This window comes from Cryptomeria japonica, chromosome 4 (genome assembly GCF_030272615.1).
Source record: "Cryptomeria japonica chromosome 4, Sugi_1.0, whole genome shotgun sequence".
Lineage (NCBI taxonomy): Eukaryota > Viridiplantae > Streptophyta > Pinopsida > Cupressales > Cupressaceae > Cryptomeria > Cryptomeria japonica.
Genome location: NC_081408.1, coordinates 543,290,047 through 543,315,318, shown reverse-complemented (window position 1 = coordinate 543,315,318; position 25,272 = coordinate 543,290,047). Strand labels below are relative to the sequence as shown.

General features: G+C 37.7%; 2 protein-coding genes across 2 annotated transcripts in view; one reads left to right on the top strand and one right to left on the bottom strand.

Moving 5' to 3' along the window:
• Positions 1 to 3,219: 3,219 nt before the first annotated feature.
• Positions 3,220 to 25,272, bottom strand: part of LOC131034975 (G patch domain-containing protein TGH) — a 188,317-nt gene continuing 166,264 nt past the window's right edge. The window contains exon 19 of the mRNA XM_057966596.2: positions 3,220 to 3,502. The gene's annotated coding sequence lies outside the window, so the exon portion shown is untranslated. The remainder of the gene's footprint in view (positions 3,503 to 25,272) is intronic.
• On the top strand, positions 21,014 to 21,559 carry LOC131034984 (uncharacterized). Its single transcript, XM_057966605.1, has one exon. The coding sequence runs from the start codon at positions 21,014 to 21,016 to the stop codon at positions 21,557 to 21,559; it is 546 nt and encodes a 181-aa protein (XP_057822588.1).

Here is a 25,272-nt window from a genome sequence, read left to right as displayed (position 1 = left end):
TATATTTCCTCTGCAATATTCCTAAGCATAAATTGTTGGAACTCTCTTGTATGAATGAAGTTTTCATCACTCATAAATTCATCATAATAATGAATGGATTCCCTGCTAGATTCCTAATCAAATCATTTCACTTTGATCTTGTAGAGTGTATTCTAATGATTCTTGCACTTTGTATCATCTTCGCGGCATGAATCCTTGCATACTAGGGTTTTACCTTAGGTTTTGCTAGCTGAGAATTAGCTTGCTCTCAATGCTTTAATTCTTGTCCATTGTGCTTTGCTTTGAGTTTTATCTACAATTGTGTGTAGTTGAGAATTCTTAGAGTATTCCTCACAACTCAAATCTGAAACCTTAGGTGTGGGTAATTGGCCTCTATTCAGCTAAAACCATAGAACCAAAAATGATTGAATCATCTAGCTAGGGAAAGAGGAAGTATTGTGATGAGATTATCTCTCAACTTCCTAGGTCAACAAATACTTAGACGAGAGACAAAGTTGGTGCTAGGCCAAAGGATTTTTTAATTGACTTCACAACTACATGCATAGACCCTATAATGGAGCCTTGGGGTTTTAGCTTCTCGGGGAGATGTTATAACAAGAAGGAGCAAGATCTAGTATGCAACATTTCGAATCTAAATTTGGGAAGGCTAGTTCTTCCCAATGTTTTTGTAAATGTTGACTTAATAAGGTCAATTGCCAATAATTATAGGGAGGGGGCAAGAGAAATTGTATCCAAGGGTATATGGAGGTCGGTTGCAATTAAGAAGCAAACGATTGAAGAAGTCTTCATGCTAGATGAGAGAGAAGATTGGCCTTTCAATGAAGATGAATTAACCAAAGAATATAAGTCTCATGAAGGGCTCCATAGGACCAGGATTCCAACCTTTAGATCATAAACTGACACGAACTTCATTCATGTGCGATAAGCAAAAGTAGCTTGTAAGTATTAACTCCACAACCTCGCAGTCAACCAAACGATGGACTTTAAAAAGTGAACATGGATGAAATGATCGATGGCTATGATTCATGTGCCATTGCGCAATTAAGAAAAGGTGATCGATTTTGATTAGTTCACAACCGTGCAACGAGATTCTATAAGATGACGTGTTCTTTTCTCAGTGGTTGCCACCTAAAATAGGTAAATAGTTGTTGCTATCACAACGTTCAAATATGAAATGCAACAGCTAGTTCACGTCAACCAATCAAGACCTCCAAGGACTTAGAATACTAGGCCTAATAATAGATGAGTCCCTACTCCTTTTGATAATATATATGCATCAGACCAACATCCTCCCAATAGATTTTACCTTGTTGACATAGTAATGTCTAGTTGGTGTTGATTGCATGACACAAATCAACACTCGAAGCTGAATTGCAAAGAGTTCTAGGTAGCGACTAACATATTCTAGATGAACCTGCAAAATGCAAAGGTACAAGAGAACCCTGCACCTATTGATTATGAATTTGTGCCAAATAATGGTTATGATACCACTTTGGTGCTAGATAGCTATGATTTTCCCAAGAAGGGGTGAAACTTGTTGTAGAAAGAAATTGAAGACATGGAAGCTTACTAGTAATAAAACAACAACTAGCAGAGTAGATCCTAATATAACTTAAGGAGTAATAAGCAGACCAACCCGCTCAGTTCTTCCATTCCTCCAAACAATTATCAAGTGCCTCTCGACACAAATGCAAGCAATAATCTTGGTTTCCCTAGACCTTACACTTCACCACCAAATAGTAACTCATGTAAAGTTGTTGGTGAGCAAGGAAGATCCGAGTTAGAAAGAATGGGTCAATATGTGACTGAGGAGTTCAAAAAAATGAAGCTAAGTCTCATTGTTTTTGAATTAATGAAACTTCCCCATGTTAAAAAATTCCTTCTTTGAAGCCTATGGGTAGTCGAGTAGGCCACATGAGACTGTCAATAAGGAAGTCCCTAAAGAACCCTTGGTAAAATTTAAGGAAAAGGGTCAGGTATCCCAGATAGATGCTCCCACATTGTTTACTAATAAGATTGAGACCCCTCCATTTTTATTAACCTTGAGAATATTTTGTAAAAATCTACATAATTTCCTAGTTGACTCTAGTGCTTCAACGAATGTGATACCTTGGTCAATATGTAAGGCCTTAGGTCTCACCCATGCTAAGTCTATTCGAAAAATAACTCTGCTAGATAAAACTGATGTAGTGGTCATAGGAGAATTAAATTGTATTCATCTATAGCTAGCTTCCGACCCCCACATTTAACAATACATGGATGTACATGTAGTGTACATATCCTAAGGTTATGTGATGCTTTTAAGCAGAGATTGGTCTAAAACATTGAATGGGTATGTGCATATTGATTTTTCACATATGTGGCTACCCCAAAGAGGAGTATCAAGTCAAATAAGGATAGAGAGTGAGTCAAGAGTGAAGCACACTATCACAGAGTACAATCAAGATAATGAAATCCTTTTCTCAGAAGTGGATTTGGGTGTTTCTTGCCCAATAGCTTCCCACGAAATCTTGATGCTACAAGAAGTAGTAAATCCATCATTGCCATTTAAGGATGATGAGCCCTAGACCAAGCCTTGCCCGGAGTTGCTTGTTGAACCATAAGAAAAGGAATGTTCAAAGAGATCTTATGAACACTTGACAAGATCCATCATGAAAGCCTTAAAATAAAAAATGAAATCAAGATAGAGGAGTTCCTTTTCACCTCTTCGTGTCACATTAATAATTCTGCACATTCAAAAACCACTTGCCATGATTGTAAAATGAAAATTAACCAAGTAATTAGAGAACACATGGAGCCTTCAATTTTGTTTCCACGGCAAGGAGAAGAGAATCAAAGAACAAAGTTTTGCATGCAGAGAAAAATCTTAAACAAGATAGAAAAGTTGATGTTGAAGAAAGTAAAGTGAAGAAATAAGAAAAGAAAAATGAACGAAAAAAGCCAATATTGACCCTCAAATTTGATGGTTCCAAATCTAAACAAGGAGTGGGAGTTAGTTTTCAATTTGTAAGTCCTAGAAATGAAACCTTTGTCTCAGCATATGCGCTGCACTTTTCTTGCACAAACAATATAACCAAGTATGAATCCCTAGTACATGGTCTCTTCAATGCCATAAGAAAAGGATTTAAGTAAACCCAAGCATACACTAATTCTGAGTTGGTAGTAAAACAAATAAGAATCCTATATTCTTGTCATGGTAAAATATTAGGAAGCTACCACAAATGAGTGTGGGTTATGATTGAAGGCTTTGATGCTTTCAATACTCAAACCATCGTTGGAGCCTCAAATGAAATAACTAATGGATTAGCCCAAAGCGCCAATTCTCTGCAACCTTCATTATCCGTTCAATTACAAGGATTTACAATTGAGTTAGTTTCAACACCTTCTGTTCTTGATAATGTCACACACTTTCAAGTTTTCAGTGATGACAAGCATATTATGGATTTCCTCACTAGCTCAAAAGTCTTTGCTTCCCAAATTGTTGAAGGAGACCCAGAGGAAGCTGAAATAGACCCAAAGGGTGACCATGTTATGATAATCATTAAAATACAAACCATTAGTAGTTTTAAACATGCTCAGATATGAAACATCAACACACAATAACAGAAATCTGATTCACCTAACAGTATGACAACTGTTTAATAAAATGCACTTGCAGGGAAGAGTGGAGAGTTGATTATATTTTTGGCCCGGGAACTTAACGTGGTAGTAGAGTTGTGCATCTTGCCAGCTTGAGGGAGTTGGGAAATGATCCATATGGACACAAGATGGTGAGTTTGGCAGTTTGATACAAATGATTATTCGACTGATTTCCAGGAGGGATAAGTGGATAGTAGTTGCAAGTATCTTGTAGCGCAACATTACCAACACAAGTTCATATCAGCCTACAAGATTGATATGGGATCCTCGTGTCGGATTGCTTGAGGGCAAGGAAGCTTAGGCGGGAGAACTTGTAATGTCGCATTTTGACAAGTTTGAAAATTAAATATTATTTAATGTCCTATAGGTTAAAATCTATGTTACTTGAGGATGAATCACCAAACCTAAATCCCCCGTCCCCGTCCGAGGGACATTTCAAGGATGTGGGGATCGCTAAGGGATGTGGTGGCAGCAGTGGACTTTGTTAATCTTTATTTTCATTCGTAGTTGAAAATGAATGTATATGGCAACAATGTAGCCTTTGGGCATTTTGTATTTTATTTTTTTAATAACACGTATATTGACAATGAATTCTAAATTATGAATGCATATTGAGTATTGACAATTTGACCATGAATTTTGAACACAAATTTTGTATGTTAAAACTTAAGGGTCTATAATGTTTTCATATGCATGCTAATCCATGTTTTCATATGAATATAATGTATATATACATGCTTTATCCATATTTTCATATCAACATTTTAAAATTTCCCTATATTTTATACAACTGTCCCCAAGCCATTCCCAAAATTGGTTAAAAAAATTGTCATCTTGAAACCTCATCCCCCAAAATTGGCAAAAAATATTGTCATCTTGAAACCTCGTCCCTCCTGCCCCTGTCATCCCCATCTTAGAAACTCGAGGTAATGGAGGTTAAAATATATCAAAAAGGGATATTAAAATTAATTATTTTTTGTTGCCTTCAGTATTCAAAAGCTAATGTAAAATAATTAATTTAAGTAACTTTAGAAAAAAATTAATTAAAGTTAATTGGTGTAACCATACAAGAAATGAAATTGATAACGTTTAAACGGTTTTGGGATGGATGGAAAAGTATGGAATGATTAATAATTTCTTCTTTATTGATTCAAGAGTTTTCTCAAGTTGTAGACTCAAGTTGGAAATCGTAGAATTGCCATTTTCAGCAATGAAAGATCTGTCCTAACTGAACTCGGAAAAACCACTCAGATTCTTGAGTTGGGTAGAATAATGGAGTTTGTGAGAATCTTTGGAGTTTGAAAAGTCGGTTGATAGTTCAATTTCAAGTTTGCAGAGAAATAATATTTTATGGAGAAGTTGAGTTTATAAGGTATAAGAAGGATGTAACGTCCCCTTTTTAAGCCAATACAACATGGTGGAGTCATTAGCCTATTCAATCTATTCTCGTGGCCTAATGATTAGGATTAGTGAATCTTGGAGGCAGTATCAAGTGTAATTTCATATTCTGACAGTTGGATGAGCATAACGCTCTTTTGTGGAGCCTTTTCAGGTTAATTATCCCACTCTCACTATTTTTAGTAAGTTATGGGCATCGATGATTCGGTTGACAAGCTTGCTATTTTTAGTATTGTTAGTGGATTCAGTTTTGAATTTGTTGGATGCACTAATTTAAGGGCACTAGGCTACAAAACAAAGGACCCAACAACACAATCAGCATTTGGAGTTATTAACAAAAATGATGGCTCATCAAATGGGGATTAATATTGGTGAAAAAACTAAAGGAGGCAATAATGGAGACAACAATGGAGGCAATAATGGCCAAGGTGAGAACTCAGTCCATGGTGGAGTTCCAAATCAGCAAACTAAAACCATCAAGTCAAGGCCTCTTATGCTTACTTTTCCACCTAAGGTACATGCACCAGTGGATAATGAGCCACAGATAACAGATTTGCAGCATCAATTTAGACATGATTGGGAAAGCAGAGGTCATGAGTTCCAAGCTGCTATATCATTGAGGGACTATATTGATGTTAGAATGAAACATAGACCTTGCACTGGCGATAGAACACAAAACTTTGATTTATAGAAGAAAGTGAGGGGATTGAGTCTTTCCTATTATGATAGTTTAGGGAAGACTACCTAGAGCTCGGGTTCGAAAGGTAGATACCCATTTTCAGCTTAATCCTATGCTAGAGGAAGAGGCCATTAAATATGCACCTATACATCTAAATGGCATTGCACATGAATGGTGGCATTATGGAATGATCACCATCAGTTGACACATAAATTGCATATTTTCAAAGGCTTGCAATGTTACTCATTGATATTTCAAAGAGAAGACTCATGGTCCTATTCATGGATGGGTTGACAGATCCTTTGAGAGCTTGGATTAGAGCTCTCAATCCATCTACATTATAGGAGGCCATCAAAAAGGCCAGAGGCATGGAGACTTCTACTTCTAGGAGCAAATTTTAGTCTAAGGGATTTACTCAAAAGGGCAAGGACAAGAAACCATTCCAAAGGAAATCACATTACCCAAAGAATGATTCAACTAGGTCAAATAGTGAGCAGTTGAATGACCTTAGAGAAATTTATGCTTCCATTGCAAAGAAATTGGAACCCTTCACATAAGTTCGGTATGAAAGCTAAGCTAAGCATTTGGAGTATTTTTTTGTTGAGGAATCTACATTAGAAAAATCAGATCAAAAATCTAATTTAGAGAGTAGTGAAGAGGAAAACACATCAGAAGAAGAGTCTAAGGATGGTAGGACTATTGCACAACTTACGTGCTCAAAGGGCAATCACTTTCAAAGTAAAATGTGTAATACAAGGGCAACGTGTAGTTTCTTTGATAGATGTTGGGGCTACACATAATTTCATTGATGAAAGGTTTGTGGTTAAGAGAGGGTTACAAATTGAAGAACATGATGTATTCAAAGTGATGGTAGCTAGTGGGAACAAGCGTCCTTGTATTCGTAAGATTTCCAAACTGAGAATACAACTAGGTGATTATGAGTTGCAAGATGAATTCCATGTGGTTGATATGGGGGACAATAATGTTATTCTTGGTATGACATGGATGTTGTCACTTGTAGAATTCTCTTTCAACTTATAGAAGCTGGAAATGAGATTCGGACACCAATGGAGGAAAGTGGTTCTCAAGGGACTTTCAAATGGAGAGCCTAGAGTGGTATCACTTAAGACAATGGAGCAGATGATTAGACATGATCAAGTAGAGTGGGTAGTAGAGTGTCTCATCATACCAATAGTTCTTGAAGTTTCAAATCAGCAAAAGAGCAATTATCATCCAAATGTTTAGAGTTTACTATCTAAGCATATCAAGGTGTTTGGAAGTATCCCTCATGGAGTTCATCCAGAGAGGGGAATAGAGCATGTCATTGAGCTGGAGGAGGGAGCCAAACTAATAATCACCACTCCTTATCGACATCCTAACAGGCATAAGGATGAAATAGAAAAGGCAATTAAGGAGTTACTGGAGATGGGGCACATAAGACCTAACAAGAGCCCATTTGCATCAACAGTAGTTTTGGTGAAGAAAAGAGAAGGAACAATGTAGATGTGTATTGATTATACGTCCCTAAATAAAAAGACAATATAGGTATCCAATTCCCAGAATAGATTGATTGATTAATGAGTTGCATGGGGCTCGATACTTTAAGATAAATTTAAGCTTGAGATACCATCAAATCTGAATGAGGAAAGAGGACAATGTGAAAAACTTTGGCCATTTCAAATTCCTACTAATGCCCTTTCAGTTAACTAATGCTCCAACTACTTTTCAAAGTTGTATGAATCAAGTGTTTAAAAAGCAATTAAGGAAAATTGTTCTGATTTTTTTATGACATCCTAATATATAGTAAGACTTGGGAAGAGCATATGCAACATCTCAATGAGGTATTGAGCATTTTAGAGAGAGAGTATCTTTATGCTAAGGAGCCTCTTTTTTTCCCTTTACATTGAAAGGGGGGATTACCAACTACTTACAAGGTAACTCTTCCAATCTGAACACCTAAACCTTAGTTATTGTTTTTGGCACTAGAGAGGAGTTAAAAAGGAGAATCTTTGATTTTGAGGGATTTATTTCTTGACCTAATGTTCAATAGTAGTCTGAAATAACTTTTTGAATAGTGTTCCAAAGAGGATAGCATCATCTACAAACAAAGCATGTTTAATTGATTCAATAACACTACGAATTACAACTCCAATCTGATTCTTCCTTCTATTTTCTACTTGGATTGTGCTACTATGAATCTCAACCAAAAGAAAAAATAAAAAGGGAGAGATAGGATCCCCTTGTCTCAATCATTTGAAAACAACACAAGGTTATCATTGATGATAATTAACAATCTAACTACAGAGATACAACAGTCGATCAACTTGAATCAACAAAACACAGATTTTCTCATGGAAAATTCTTTCAAGTAAAAAACCACGACACAAAGCAGCTTTCTTAAACAACAGGGCACCAACCAAAAATTGCAAACGTGAGCACCAACTCACAGAGAGTTTCAATTCCCAAAGAGCACCAACTTTGTTTCGCAAAGGCACCAACTCAAAATATCACTACTGAAAACACTTCAATGATTATTTTTTTTAAATTCACATCTACTAAATATCAAATACACATATCTTAAACATTCTCATCCTTAAATTATAAAACATGCTATTATTAAAAATACCACTGTTAAAGGGGATGACCCCGCAACGTGATGGTTAAGTCACGAGCCTCCCATTGGGGAGGTCAGGAGTTCGACTCCCGCTATCCCTCTGCTCTAGCACGTGGGGTGGTTGGAAGCAAGAAGCAGAGGCGGGGTTGGTAGGCAAAGGAGGAGATGACACAGTGGCCCACGAAGGGTGTAGGTGGTCGCTCGAATGGATGGGATCAGAGGAGATGATACGTCAGGAATGAGCCGACTAGCACGGTTGGTGGATGGGAGATGCAAATGCAGAGAGTGATAGTCAGGGAAGAGGAATTGGTGGGAGGAAGGTGGTCAGGCTTGGCGATGCGAGGTGGCAGAACTGAGAGTTGACGACGAAGTATAGAGGAGTAGAGGTGGAGCATGGAGGAAAGGGTGGAGAGAATAAAGGAATGACGGGGGGAGGAAAGGTGGAGATCGAGGAGGAAAGGTGGACAGGGTAGGGAGGAACGGTGAAGGAGGGAATGTAGGGTTTGGGGAAGAGGTCCCCCTTGTGGCGTCTCCTAGTGCAGGCCGGGCTAAAAATCCCTACTATTTAACAATCAAAAAAAAAATACCACTGTTAAAATCATATGGAATTTTCAACACCTCATGAGTTCATCTCCTACGCACCGTGTTACCTTACTCCTCCTTTGTTGTCCAAAACTACTCTTTGACACCAAAAAAGAAAGGACATTAAGAAATCCAAATCATAGTAGCAATATAGTTTCCATAGCAACTGTCACGACATAGAATATGTATGTTACTTTATTTAGAATCTCAATCACAACACTTTAAAGACCCCCATATTGTTGTTGTCATTGCATAAAACATGGATGTACAAAACAAAACAGTGTTTGTCATCAAAAAATGAATCAACAAAAGTTCAAAGAATTTAGCAACTCACAATCCCATCAAAAACGTATATATGAACAAATATCGCAGCCATGTTTTTTAAAAACAACACCACGATGGTAATATACCCTCCAACTATAGAACCTAGTCCACCAAACTTTTGAAACAAGAGATGTGAGAAAATTTCCATTTTTTCATAATAAGAACTTACATATTTTCCTCCTTTAGTCACACTCTTTTTCATAGCACCATAGAAGATGAAAATCCTGTCAAATATTCAATTCAACCGCTTCTACAAAATCACACACACACACCCCCACTTTTTCGAAACTAAGACAAAATTCCTACAAAAAATAGTAATTGTTCTTAATGTCTACACCTCTTGAAGTCATGTGTCACTTGTCAATTCAAAATTGACACTCTCACTCCTTCACGTCACAAAAAAATAACTCCTGAAAGAAAACAACACCCAACTCTTCATCTTCTTTTTTTTCAAAAAATACTCAACTAAAACTTTTGAAAAGAAAAACGAAACATTTTTCTTTCTCATCAATGCTAATTCGCTACAAAAAAGACTTACAACCTTCAAGGAACATCACAAGAAACAAAATGGCAACATAACATGTGTTCAAATAATTTTTACTTGGCAAATACAAGGCACATAAAGATTTATTATGACACCAAATAGAGAAGGCGTTAAAAAAAATAACATAGCTCATCACAGAAACATACTTCCAGCTATACATAGAATGATGCACACAAACCAATCAAGAAATCAAACATTGCAAACAAGCGAACAATCAACTAGCTGATGTACTAGCTGATGTAAACAAAAAGCCACCTAATGAAGTAGACACACAAGCTACTCAACCAAACACATAGCAACTCAAGCAAGCAATATGTCAACCAACTAGCTCAAGCAGACATCCAAGCAGCTCAACCAAAAATAATGAAAACATTCTAAGTTCCTTGACATTAATGACAAAAACTACAACAAACTCCCCCTTTGTCATTGATGGCGACTCCATCTCCATTTGCAACAAACTAAAACCAAGAAAACAATGTTGGTCCCCTTGAGATAATGCTCCCCCTTTGACATCAATGACTGGATTTCAACTCCAAAAACTGAAAAGGGGTATAAGTAAGCAATAGACACTCCCCCTCAAAAAAATAACTCTTTAATGATGGAGTGAAATCACTCCCAACTTTTGTCTTAACTTTTCAAATGTATCTTGTGGCAAACGCTTAGTAAACAAATATGCAAAATTTGGTCATGGGTAGAGACATTCCAATTTAACCTCTTGATTACTCACTTGTTCTCTTAAGAAAGGATTTTATAGCCATTAATATTTCTAAGAATCCAGTTATGCACTCTACGACTAAGCATATTCCAATTTAACCTCCTGATTACTCACTTGATCTCTTAAGAAAAGATATTTTATAGGAATATGTTTAAGTCCTAGAGTGCATAACTAGATTATTGGAAATATTAATGACACTCATGTTGTCAAAGAAAATAGAAATAGGATGATTAAATTGTACCTTTATGTCCCTCAAAGTTTGTTTCATCCAAAGAACTTGTGTGCAACATGGCATTGTTGCAATACACTTTGCTTCAACTATAGATAAAGAAATAGAGGCATGTTTTTTGCTCAGCCAAGAAATAAGACAGCCAGCCACCAAAGAAGAAAGCACCTTCACTTCTTCTCTTCCTATCATCAACCAAGCCACCCCAATCTACATCTGTTTAAGCTATGAGTGTGAAATCATTACCTTTAGGATACCAAAGCCCATATTTCATAGTACCCTTAAGATACTTGAAAATTCTTTTAGCAGCATGAACATGAGTTTCTTTTGGAGTGGCCTGAAATGTAGCAACATAACCAACAACCTACATTATGTCAAGTCTAGTGGCTGTAACATACAACAAACTTCCTATGATAGACCTGAAAAATGTCTGATTTGCATCTAAAGACTCGTGATCTTTACTAACTTTATAGCTTGTGACCATAGGAGTGCTTACTGGATTACAATCTTCCATCTTAAACCTTTTAAGCATTTCTCTAATGTATTTGGCTTGAGAAATAAAAATTCCTTTCTCAGATTGATGAATTTGTAAGCCAAGGAAGAAGGATAACTCACCCAACATGGGCATTTCAAATTCTTTCTTCATATTGGTAGCAAACACTTTGCACATGTTCTTACAATCACTACCAAAAATTAAATCATCCACATAAACTACAACAATCAACATGTAATTACCTTCTTCTTTCACATAAAAATTGTTGTCTGTTATTCCTCTTTTGAATCCTTGTTGCTGTAGATAACAGTCAAGCCTATCATACCAAACACGTGGTGCTTGTTTAAGACCATAAAGAGCCTTTTTCAGCTTGCAAACATAATTTTGATTTTTTTATCAAACAAATCCATCAGGTTGTTCTACATATACTTCTTCATTCAAATTACCATTCAAAAAGGTAGATTTGACATCCATTTGAAAAACTTTATAACCTTCGAAAGAAGCAAATGCTAAGAACATTCTAATTGTCTCCTGTTGTCCTCGATTTTAGCGCGGCTAAAATCGTGAGGCAACCCTACGAAACTGGTTTGTTTCATGCCTCACGTCCTTCGAGAAAGGTTGATTGACTCTGTCGATTAGCCTCTTTTGCTTTTCGTCTTTTGTTTTTCTCATTTTTTTTTAAGTTTTTTAGATTTTGCAATTTTGCCTGCAGGTTGGACTTTAAAGTCCGACCTGCAGGGTGTTTCTTAAATAGAATTGCACATCGGACTTTAAAGTACGATGTGCAATGTTTTGGCAATCTTCTCTGCAGATCGGACTTTAAAGTCCGACCTGCAGGGAGTTCTTTTCCTACATAGTGGATTTTAAAGTCCGACCTGCAGGGTTTTTCTTTGTTAGAATTGCATATCGGACTTTAAAGTCCGATGTGCAATGTTTTGGTTCTTTCCCTACAAATCAGACTTTAAAGTCCGACATGCAAGCAATTCTTTTCCCGCAGAACGGACTTTAAAGTCCAACCTGCAAGGACTTTTCCCTTGCACATCGCACATCGGACTTTAAAGTCCGACTTGCAAGGAGTCTTTTCCTGCATGATTATTTTTGTTTCAATTCGCCAAGGTCCATGTGCAAGTCGGGGAATTTTTCCCGACCTGCAGGTCTAAGTGCAGGTCGAGGAATTTTTCTTGGCCTACAAGTTAAGTTTTGCCCTTCTTGCATATCGGACTTAAAGTCCGATATGCAATCTTTGATTGATTTTCTTTGCACATCGGACTTTAAAGTCCGATGTGCGAATTTTGAGTTTCCTTCCCAAGTTGCAGATCGGACTTTAAAGTCTGACATGCAGTTGCTTGTCAAGTTTTTCCCTTGCAGGTCGGACTTTAAAGTCTGACATGCAGTTGCTTGTCAAGTTTTTCCCTTGCAGGTCGGACTTTAAAGTCCGACCTGCGTATGATGTTGTTTGAATGTGCAGTTCGGACTTTAAAGTCCGACCTGCAAGTTTTTCCCATTTTGTCTCCTAAGTCATTTTTGACTCCTTTTTCTTGTTCTAGTTGATGAAATTTGGTCATCTGATGGCGATCATTTTCAAAAATCTAATGATCCATGTTGAAATGTCTGAGCCCTCTCCCAACAAATCAACAAAGAAAAGAAGATGTGCTGATGAGATTGTTGATATGGCACTAGACAAAGCTAAGATGCAAGTTGCTTTAGCTCGGTTTGAAGAATTTCAGAAATCCAATGAGGAGAAAGATGAATAAGTGTCATCTTTGTGACACTTTATTTTCATGTAGTTGCATTGTTAGATGCTGCAAGTTTTCTCACTGCTGCATATTTTCTTTCTGCTGAAGTTGTAGTCAAGTGGGACTGTGCAGTTGAATTAGTCAACTGTGCCCACATTTTTCTCCAACATTTTCCTATATAAGGAGGACACTCATTTGTGAATAGGATCTTTTTTGCAATGCAACAAAATTCTGTCAGTTTGTATATGCACTCTAAGACTTTGAGTTTAGATGTAAATCAAATTGCTTTCAATAAAAGAGGCAAGTTGTGTTGAGACTTTGTGCCGGTTCAAGTTGTTATGTAGCGACATTTTCTAGAGTTGATTGTGAGTTTTGTTCTATTGTGAAAGAGGGATTTAAATTCAATCTTGCAGACTTTGAGCTGCTAATTGTATTTAGAGTTATATGTTTGGTTTTTCAGTTTTGGTCTTGTAGACTTTGAGCTGCTTATCATATCTGAAACTAGTGTGGAAAGCTAAAGTGGGAAAATAGCTTGTAGACTTTGTGCTGCTTCTATTTTTAAGACTTGTGCATGTGAGTTGAAGGGCATCGTGTAGTTAGACTTTGAGCTGCTACATATTGTGCTTAGTTAGCAGAAAATCATCTAAAAAGGTTGATAGGAGAATAGATAGTTGAAGACTGTGAGCTTTCTTTTTGTTTTCCCGTCTCAGGGAAGTGACGGAGGTCTTTGTGCCTTCATGGAAACTTTGTTTCCCTTTATGTTTCAAAAATCCTACAAAGAAGTCTAAATTTTGTATTTGTTGTTATTTATTTCCAATTGCTACTACTTTTCTGTGAAGAGAAAAGAGTGTAGTTTTTCTTGAAAGAAGAAGAAAGATTGTTGTCCCACTCATATTAGATTAGTTTAGTTTGTAGATAGGGGGAGTCTTCCCTTAATTAGGAGAGTTTTACTCACACACTATGGTTGAAGACACAATTTTGTATATTTCCCCAAGTGTACAAAATTTTCAACCAACACCTCTAAGTGAGCAATGGGAACAAAGGTTTCATCAAGTCAATACCTTCTACCTGAGCATATCCCTTGCATACAAGCCTTGCCTTATTTCTAACAACTAAACCATCTTCATTCAATTTATTTCTGTAAACCCATTTTGTGCCTATTATATTCTTGTCTTTGGGCCTAGGAACAAGTTCCCATGTTCCACTTTTCCGAATTTGATCAAACTCCTCTTTCATGGTTGCCACTCAGTGTTTGTCTTTTGCTGCCTCTTCAAAATTCTTAGGCTCAATCATGGACAGCAAAAAAATGTCATCATCATAATTAACATTTCTTCTTGTAGCTCCAAGTCTGTCCTAAAAAATTCTAATCAATAGGATGATTCTTTTGAAAAACTTTGGAAGGAGTCTTCAAAGATGTTCTAATGGTGGTCTTGTTTTGTTCCTAAGAAGGTGTGTATCCAATTGATATATCTGCTCTTCCAAGCTGATCATCTACTACTTCATTATCATAATATGTGTCATTAGCTTCATTTTGACCTTTTTCAATAGGGTTTCCAGCATTATTACTTGTTGTCCCAGTTTGCATACCAGGATAAAACTGTTGATCAACACTTTCAACTTCATCATTCTGTAAATTATCATCACAATCTTGCAACTTTTCACAAGTGCTAGAACTTTCATGAACTCTAACATTGGTGCTCTCAACAATCTTATGCAATTGTTTGTTAAAACAATTATAAGCTTTTCTTTTGGAACAATATCCTAAAAAGATACATGTTTGATGTATTTTTTTAGCACAGTCGAACACAAAATAAAATACCAAAAGTATTCTATCCCCTCTTGATCAAAATCTTCTTGGATACTAAGTTAAATGATCAACCAAGATGACTCCAAGGTTTCTTTAGTCAGGTCTTAACATGTAGATAGCTCAATTGGTTGATGTGATTACTGGTAATCCAAGGGGGCTTACATATATGTTTCTTAAGAGATATTATTTAGTTTCAAGGAATGTTTCCAATGATTTGCATTATAGCTCACTTACTATTACTAATGGATGATTGAAAAAAAAAATAATGTAAAAGTTGAAAGGTTGAGAGATACTAAACTACTCCTAAGAATGCAAGGACGAAGGACAATTTCGATGAAACTCTACTAGTTTTTGCTTTGACATATAAGAACAACTACACAAAGGCTAATGCAATCTTCTAAGGAAATTAAATGATTTTCAAATTACTATCAAACATAGACACTATCATTTGAATGCATATCAATGATTAATAATAATTGAAGTAAAGCTCATTCAAGAATTCCAGTTGACCACACAAGGCAAACTTACAATCAGCAAATCGCTAGTGGCGTGGATATATGAGTTTCACCATGAATCATGCACAACATTCTATTATTCAACTTAGATACTTAAACAAAAATTAAGCTTGAATTGAGAAGATGAATAACCATGCAAATGCCCCAAAGATAGAATATAAAATCGCCACACTTCAATGTCTTTATATTAACCTGGCAGCAAAATAGCAACAATTGTTCAAGTCTCTCTTCTTAGTTACAAATGAAAAAATGGCAGCTTATATAGAGCTCCAAAAATAAAATAGAGGGCTAAGATTGCCCTAAAATGAATGGCTAAGATTGAGACAACTAAACCCTAATTAGGGCTAGTTGTAACTAACCAACTAATTTCCAAAATCAACTAATAGGAAATGAATATCTGTTGGCACAAATTTTGAGGAAAATTCCCCTAATGAGAAAAAAGACATTACATGGAATCACAACAAACTTTCCTCTAGAAGCTTCTTTCCTTTATATCCTTCCTTATAAGCAAATTCAATGAATCTAGTCATGATGCAAGTAAGCTCTTCTTCTGGAACATTGGGCATGATCTTTATCTGATCTTCCATGTAGTCCAACTCTTCAATAGTTGAAGCGAAGATCTTTTCCCATTCAGGTCCCAAGTCACTAATCTTACCTATAAGTGTCATAAGCGATCGAATATCCTCCAATTGTCCTTCTAAAAGTGATCCAGAAGTTCCAAAGAAGATACTTCGAACCTTTTCCGCTATCCTATCAACGGCCATGTCAACTTTAACTTTCATCTCTATTCTAAGGATCATTTCAGCTGCTCCTATAGTCTTACCATTTATTGTTTCTATCATGTTTGCAACTCTATCACAATCACTATTGATGCCTTTGAACATACTTCTTCTCATTTTGAGTGTAGAATATCATCCTCAGAAGTCATATTTCTACCCATTCCTTATTAATCTAGCATACAATAGGGTTTGTCTTGGAATATTCATTAGTGCTTGCAACCTCGGAATGGTGAAATCCCTTGTATAAACAAAGACATCATAAGAAGCCATAAGAACAACAGCCTTGTCAAGTATAGCTGAAAGTGTATCAAATACATGAGATAACTCTCCCACAAATTTATTTGCCTAATTGAAGGAAGTGCCAATCCATCTTTTCAACATTTGGTAATTGTTTCTCATCTCCTCCAAATCTTCTACTGAGTCTAGCAGAAGCAATGTTGGAGGCATGCTTGAAGGATCAACTTGCCTTATAGGATAACTAAGTTGTTGCACATAATTCTTCAAGGCATTCAATTTATTTTCTAGCTTCTTACTATGTTGTAGCTCAATTTGTAATCTCTCAAGGATTGTCTTCACTTATCATCCAAGTCCTCCATTGCCTACTCCGTAGTAATAGATCCTAACTCAATTATCTCCAAATCATACTCATCAACAGTGATCTCATATTGTGGCTTGTCCACTCTTGGAGTAGAAATTTTTATGACTCAAGATCCAGCATTGTCTTTTGTGATTTTTGAAAGCTTGGTAGCCCTCTTCTTCTCATATTGATTCTCTCTTGCAGCCATGCTGAATAGTGGATCTTTCCTTCTATCCCTATAACTCTTTGATTTGTTGTTTTGCTCGGGGTGAAGAAGTCGCCTCATCATCATGATTTCCTATATCGACATATTCATTTTTGAGATCCTTGTCATTTGGAACCATTTCTAGTGCTCTTGGAGGGTCTTGTACATGTGGCTACTTTCCTTTAGCTATCTTATCTCCTTTATTATCATGTATAGTAGATTCCACTGATTCATTTAAACCTTGATCACTACCTCCCTTCCAAGGTGATTGTCCTTCATTGTTGACCCTCTTGTTCATATTGACCTCAAGGATGGAAGATGTGTTGGTGGAAGGATGAATTGTACTTGTTTTTTGTTTCTTCTACTTTGACCCCTCCTTGTGACTTCCTTTTCTTTTGGAGCTCATAGGTTGAGTTGACTGGGTAGTATTCTCACTTATGCTTACGCTTTATGTTTCCTCATCTGAAGAATCCGGATCTCCCGTCATATCAAAGGTGAGTTGCACATTTTGACTCTTCAATTTGTTATTTTGATATTCTACCCATCCTTTTGTTTAAGCCAAAATGGGTCTCATCAACTCATTCATGTCAGTGGCTTCTACTTCAACCCAATTGACTTCTCTTTCTTTATCCTTCACTTGCCCATAAGTACGCTAGAGGTGCCTTCCATTCTCCTGCACTTGATCTAAGATTGTGAACACTCTAAATATCCTGATGATGTCTATAGGCAATCTGGAGAACATCATCTTTCTAATCTCAAAATCATCTTTGGTATTCATCCAATAGTCTTCTATGTGTAGCATGTGTTTGTTTTTGTTACCATTCTTCTTCCTGATGTTGTTGTATGGATCAAAATTAGTCCTTAAAGGATATTCAATGAAGGGATAAAATTTCATCTCCTTTTCTGCTCTCTCAGCTGCTTGCAAAGATGGACATACCTCCAATGATTGTCCAATCACAATGGGAAAGGAAATCACAATCTTATGTTTGTCCTTTTGAGTCTTGTCATATGCAACTAATTGCCTCAACACTTCCAACAACACCATCTTGTCGGTAGGGTAACATGGAAGCTTGTATGGTGGAGATGAGCATCCTTGAACTCGTATGTAGGTGAACTTGGGAAATTGAATGAGCCAAGCACCGTATTTCTTCACAAATTCCCGTGCTTGCTGGGATAACCTTTGATGGATATCGCCTTGCAAATTTCTTGTTATATGCATGGAGAAGGCATCGTTCACTCTCTGATAATGTGCTTTGCTATGAAAATGCAATTGTGTGTAGTTCTCACGTACCCTTATTTCTCCCTTTCCATTCCCTACCGAGCCTTTAATACATCAGTCTTGTGTACTCTTTGGCTTTGGCTAGTGAGTATATGATGTCGGAGCTCATATGAAATTGTTTGGAGTGCTCTAGTCTTCTTAATTGAAGATCAATATTTATTGCTTATAATCTTGCCTCAGTTGATCTTTTCATTTCCGGTTGTCACTGCTTCCATCAAGAAGAACATCCATTTCTCAGATGACGAAGCATGTGGACTTCCCATTATCCTATTGAGTAGGGTAATCAAATCACTGAATTCCTCCTTGAAGTCTGTTCGGTGGAGATTGCTTGGCACTTTGCTGGGAGCAGGCCGAGCCTTTGACAACCAATACTTATTGATGATATTAAGGCATTTATCGGGGTCATCCTCATAGATCGCCAATGCAGATTCTTTACTCTTGTATATCATGTCCTTAGGCTCAAGTATGTTGAGTGCCTCACTGATAGCAGTCTCTAACAAGAATGCTAACACTTCACCATCAGGTGTCTTTTTATGCCTTGTATTAACATCATAGTGTCTTGCACATTCAACTATTAATTCATTGCATTGGATGGCTGGAAGGGAACCAGCCAGTTGGATAACTCCTCTTTCAATCATTTTCTCTGAAATCTCATGTCAATCTTGCTCAAGTTGGTGTCTCTCACATTTGCCCATAGTGAGGAAATCTTTGATTCGGGTAGTGCTCCTTTCGCATCTTCCTTGATGAGAAATTACCTTGTGAGACCTCGAGCTTTCGAGGCTGTCATCTACTTCCTGGAAGAATTGTCTAAGTTAGGATTTTAATATGATATTGATGTTTTCACAACTAAAAATCTTCTCTTAAGTTAGCAATCCACTTTTAGAGTGAATACTTTATTAGAATCTTAATGAATTGCTAAACTTTAAATGCTGATCCTAAAACTTTGATAGTGAAAAATCAGACTTTACTTCGAAGATGCATATCAAATTTGCAAATATATTTGATTGAAACATGAATCAGACAATTTAGAATTTTCTTAAAAAAACAAATGATGACCAAAAATTCTTAATTAAAACCCTTTCAAAACCCTGATTTATGACTGAAATCACACAAAACCAGACCTGGCTCTAATGAAAGAAAAAAAAAATCAAAATATCAAAGTCAGACCTGTAGGTGACTGCTGATAACAATTTATGCAATTGATGTTTAAAATCTGCTTTTTACTGATCAAAATTTTGCTCCAAAACAATCTTTCTACCTGTGGCTAGAAGGAAGGTGCCACGGTGGAGATAGAGTGAGGGATGTGGAGGTTAAGACATGCCGCGTGGAGGGAGGTGCTAAGGGATGTTAAGAAAGGAAGGTTGGTGGGGGGATAGGATGTAACGAAGTTGTAATGTCCTCCTTTTAGCCAATCATGTTATGATGTGTCGAGTTAGCCCATCTTGCCATGGTCTTGAGGGCCAACTAGGACATCACAGGGATCGGAGAGGGTTTTGGCCTATGCAGTTCCAGTTTCAGGCTAATCAGAGTTGATTTGAATGGGTTTCCAGATACTTACTATTTATAGTAAGTCAGCAGTGGTTCAGTGACTTGGGAAAATTGATGCATTTTGGTTGTCGGTATTTTGGTGATTTTTAATAATTCATCTGGATTGCAATTTTTATGAGCTATTTGTTTAGGCAACGAAAATTAAAAGATATTAAAGTTAAATTTAAATATTTAACTTTAATCTATTATTTAATGTAGGGACTAAAGTTAAAAAGAAAAATTAAAAGTCCCCTTTCATATAGAAACTTGGTGCCTACTTCAAGAAGAGTAATATTAAATAATAAAATTTTAATGCTTGTCACACATTGTTTATGCTAAGAAATCGATTCCCAAGAAAGGATATTAAATAGCTTTCAGCTGGAACGTACAGGTATGCTTTGTTGAATAAGAGTTTTGGAGTGTTTGGTTGGAGATCTTTCAAGGTTTGTGAGGACATACACCCTCATGAACAACACTTTCATGGTTTGTGAGGACATACACACTCATGAACAACACTTTTCATGCTATTGCAAGACATAGTCTGGAGAGTTCGTAGTGTTTCCAAATAGGTGACACAGAATGTGCTTAAACTGATGACACAGGTTGATTGGGAGCTGATTCGCCAACCTTGTTAAGGCTAGGTAATCGATTTGGAGGGAGTAATTTAGTGTTTGTCTGCAGTTCCAGACTTGCTGGGCAGTTCTTCCTTGTGCTGGGCCGTACTCTTGTCTTGACTGGGTCGTACTTTCTGCCAAGGGCACACATAGTCAGCTGTAGGTACCGTTTCCAGGTATTGTTTCCCCTCTCTGAACGCACTCATCTGAAGCTGCTATTACATTGGAAGCTTAACGTGGAGGATATTTCAAAGAGCTTGCTATATACTCAGCTGGCCGTACTCTTGTACCAGATTATCTTTGACTGCAGATCAATGGTAATGATTGGACTGTTCTTGACATTCTGAAAAACATGGATTAACCCTGCAGCATTTGGGGGTATGTGTAACAACCCTCTCTTAAAATAACATTGTCACTATTAATTCTGAAAATCAGATATTTACTTTTTGTATCAGACCTGGAGATTGCAAAATATACTTGTGGAATGGATTTCATTATCATTGTGTTCTATTATGGCAATATTCCTTGCTTTATCTCTCAACGTGTTATGTGAGTGTCAGTTAACATACAAACAAATAGTTTCAATTAACTAGAAGACTGAAAAACTCAACTAGCTAATGCAAGCCAACTGTATGTCTTAAAGTTTGAGCATTGATTGGGTTAAAGTTAACTACTTAAGAAGGGAAAAGAGTTAGCACAAGGCAGCCCATTACAGTGGTATCAGAGCAGAACATTTTGCCAACCTGAGGGTTTGAAACTGATGCATCATCAGTATTATTTGAGGAGAAACGAGTCAAACACAAACCTGAACAACCAACCCGGAGCTAGGCAAGAGGGTGATCCATTTTCCACTGTCATTTACCCTAACGAGCCACCCGAAGCTGAGCAAGCGGGTGATCCATTTTCAGCTGGAAATATGGGTGACAAAGGGGATGAAGGAGAACAACCAAGTACCAGGGACATGCTCAATGATTTGGCTAGAGAGCAGAGAGAGCTTCATATGACATTACAGCGGATGGCAACTCTTATGACACGACATTTAACAACCATGAACAATGGAAACAACCAGAATCAAGGCAATAATAACCCAGGTGGGCAAGGGAATGATGGGAACAATGGCAACGGTGATGGCTCAGTAAATAATGGGGTTGCTAGGCAGCAGAATAGAGCAGGATCAGCAAGTAGTAGGCCTCTTATGCCTCAATTTCCGCCAAGACACAATGATCAAAACAATAATGGACCCACTCAACAGGAGATGCAGAATCAGATTTTGAATGACTGGAGGAACTCTGGGTTAGATTTTTAGGTTGAGATGTCGTTCAGAGATTACATGGATGTTAGATTGAAACATTTACCTATGATGGGCAACAGGCAACAACATTGTGACCTTAAGAAGAAATTGGGACAGCTCACAATCCCATTTTTTGATGGTACTGGAAAAACTATAGCAAGGGCTTGGGTTCAAAAATTAGACACATACTTTCAGCTTAACCCGATGCCGGAAGAAGATGCCATCAAATATGTAGAATTACATCTGGATGGTAGTGCACATGAATGGTGGCACCATGGGATGGTGACCTTGGGTCATGCACAAATTGACACTTATGCAGAGTTCACAAAGAAACTGATTGAGAGGTTTGATACTAAGGATCTGGAATTGCATTTTAAGGAACTGGCACAACTTAGACAATGGGGGTCAGTTGATGTGTATGTTGCTGAATTTCAGAGATTAACAGTGTTAGTAACTGATATTTCAGAGAGGAGACTTTTTCTATTCATGGATGGTCTTATAGATCCATTGCGAGGTTGAGTCAAGGGTCATGATCCTTTGACATTACAAGAGGCCATTAAAAAGGCTAGAGACCTGGCACCATCATCCTATAAAAGTAAATTTCAATCTAAGGACTCTCATTATAGGAAAGACAAAGATAAGAAACCATTCCAAAAGGACACACAACAGCCACGTGAGGGTGCTAAGATATTGGATAATGACCAAATGAATGAGCCTAGGAGGAAAAAACTGTGTTTTCATTGCAGGGAGCCATGGGACCCTTCCCATAAGTGTCCTCTTAAGGCCAAAGCCAAGCAGATTGAGTACTTTTCAGCAGAGGATATAGCTTTCGAGAATTCGGAAAAATCCTCAACTTTTGGGGACAGTAATGGTGGTTCAACAATTGGAGGGAATACCAGTGATGACAGGGTGTTAGCATGATTGATAGGTACCCAGAAGGCAATCACCTTCAAAGTGCGTGGTGTGATACAGGGGCAGCGTGTGACATCATTAATTGACACTGGGGCCACACATAATTTTATTGATGCTCAGGTGGTGGAGAAACGGGGACTTTGTACAGAGGAGCATGAGGGATTCAAAGTCCTGGTGGTTAGCGGACACAAACTCCTTTGCACTCAAAAGATCACTAACTTGCACATGCGGATGGGTGATTATGAGTTGGTCAATGATTTCTATGTAGTTGAAATGGGGGACTATGATGTGATATTAGGCATGACTTGGATGGCTTCATTGGTGGAGTTCACATTTAATTTGGAGAAGGTGGAAATGAAGTTTGAGCATCAGGGTAGGAAGGTGGTACTCTGAGGCTTATCAGATGGGGGACTTAGAGTGGTATCACTTAGAAGGATGGAGTGTTTGATACATCATGATTATGTTTAGTGGGCTACTGAGATTTTGGTGATGTCAAAGGTAACTGGATAGAAAAAAGTTAAAAACAGAGGTATCCTTCACAAGTTCAATCATTGTTCACCAAACACTCCAAAGTGTTTAGTGATATGCCTCCAGGTAGACCTCTTGACAGAGGATTTGAATATGTGATAGAATTAGAGGAGGGGGCTAAACCTGTTATTACCACTCCCTACAGGCATCCGAAGAGGTATAAGGATGGGATTGAGAAGGCCATCATAGAGCTTCTCGAGATGAGACACATTAGGCCTAGTAAGAGCCCATTTGCTTCTTCAGCTATGTTGGTAAAAAAGAAGGATGGGACTTTCAGGATGTGCATTGATTACAGGGAGTTGAATAAGAAAACAATTAAGAATAGATACCCAATTCCCCGCATTGATGAACTCATAGGCGAGTTACACGGAGCTTGCTACTTCTCTAAGATAGACTTGGGATCCGGCTACCATCAGATTCGGGTAAGGGAAGATGATGTAGAGAAGACAACTTTCAGGAGTAATTTTGGGCACTTTGAGTTCTTAGTCATGCCCTTTGGCTTGACTAATGCCCCAGCTACCTTCCAATCCTGTATGGATAGGGCATTCAGAGATAAGTTGAGGAGATTTATAGTTATACTGATATTTTTTGAAGATATACTGATTTATAGTAAGACTTGGGAGGAGCATTTGAAACACATAGATATTGTGTTGAGTATTCTTGAACAAGGATCCCTATATGCTAAGATGTCTAAATGTGCATTTGGGATGACAGAGTTGTTATATTTTGGGCACATCATCAGTGCTAAGGGTGTTTGAATAGATCCCGATAAAATCCAGGCTATCATGGATTGGCCGCCACCCAATAATATTTCAAAGCTTAAGGGATTTCTCGGTCTGTCTGGATTCTACCACCCCTTTGCGAGGGGTTTATCTTAGACTGCTACTCCCCTTACAAATTTGACTCGGAAGGATGCATTTGAGTAGTTAGATAGAGCTCAACAGTGTTTTGACAGGTTTAAGGAGTTGATGAGCACTTGCCCAGTTTTGGCCATTCCTAATTCCAGCAAACTTTTTGTGATGCCTTTAGTGAAGCCATAGATGCAGTATTGATGCAAGATAGGCACCTCGTAGCATTTGAGAGTAGTAAGTTGAGGGGTATTGAAAGGACCTACAACATATATGACAAGCAGATGTTGGTGATAATGCACGCCTTGGCTAAATTTAGACAGTACTTGGTGGGTAGCAAGTTCACAATCAAGACGAATCATAATAGTTTGAAGCATTTACTTGGGCAAAAGGACTTGAATGATAGGCAACAGAAGTGGGTCAGCAAGTTACATGCCTATGACTTTGACATAGTTTTTGTCAAAGGCAAGAAAAATATAGTTGTTGACGCCTTATCCGGGAGACCACACTTGTGTGCTTTGGGAGTGTTGGCAGATGATTGGAGAGAGATGATTTCCGCAATTATGCTAAGGACAAGTGGGCTACTGGAATAATTGATGGCACCATCCAGGATGACAGGTACATGGTGGTGAATGATTTGATCATTTATAAGGAGATGATCTTTTTGGTGCCAAGGTCTGCTATGAAGCAGAAGATATTGAGAACCTTCCACAACTCACCCATGGTAGGACATTCAAGCTATTTTAAAACTTACAGGCAGGTGACAGAGCGGTTCACTTGGAAGGGGTTAAAATCAAAAGTTTTCCAGTATGTGAGGGAGTGCCCTATGTGCCAGCAAAATAAGCATGAGCACTCTCTTCCAGGAGGTTTATTGCAGCCCCTACCTATCCCAAAGAGGATATGGGACAATGTGTCAATAGACTTTATCATGGGCCTACCTAAGGTCCATGGCAGGGACTAATTTATGTCGTGGTGGACCGGTTGACGAAGTTTGCACACTTCTTTGCTATTTCGTCCACCTATACAGCAGCTCAGATGTTGTTCTTCTAAGAGGTATTCAGTTTGCACGGGTTTCCGCGGAGTATTGTCAGCAATAGGGACAACCGGTTCATGAGCAACTTTTGGTAGGAGCTCATCAAGTTGTGTGGGATAGAGTTTGCCTCGAGCACTAGTTATCAGCCACAAATAGATGGATAGATGGAAATTGTGAATAAGTGGGAGGAAGGATACCTCTGCAATTATATTGCAGGGCAGCAAAAGGCATGGGTAAAGTGGTTGTACTTAGGAGAATACTACTACAACACCACTTATCATATGTCTATCCAGATGTCATCGTTCATGGCCTTCTATGGTTATGAGGCCCCGAGCTTTTTGGAATTATTGCTTGAGGATAGCCGAGTACCAAAGGCTAAGGATCTTTTACAAGAGTAAGGATATTAT

Bases quoted from the DNA above. Each gene is read 5' to 3' on its own strand.
- LOC131034984 (XM_057966605.1), top strand. From the start codon at position 21,014: ATGCATCATCAGTATTATTTGAGGAGAAACGAGTCAAACACAAACCTG.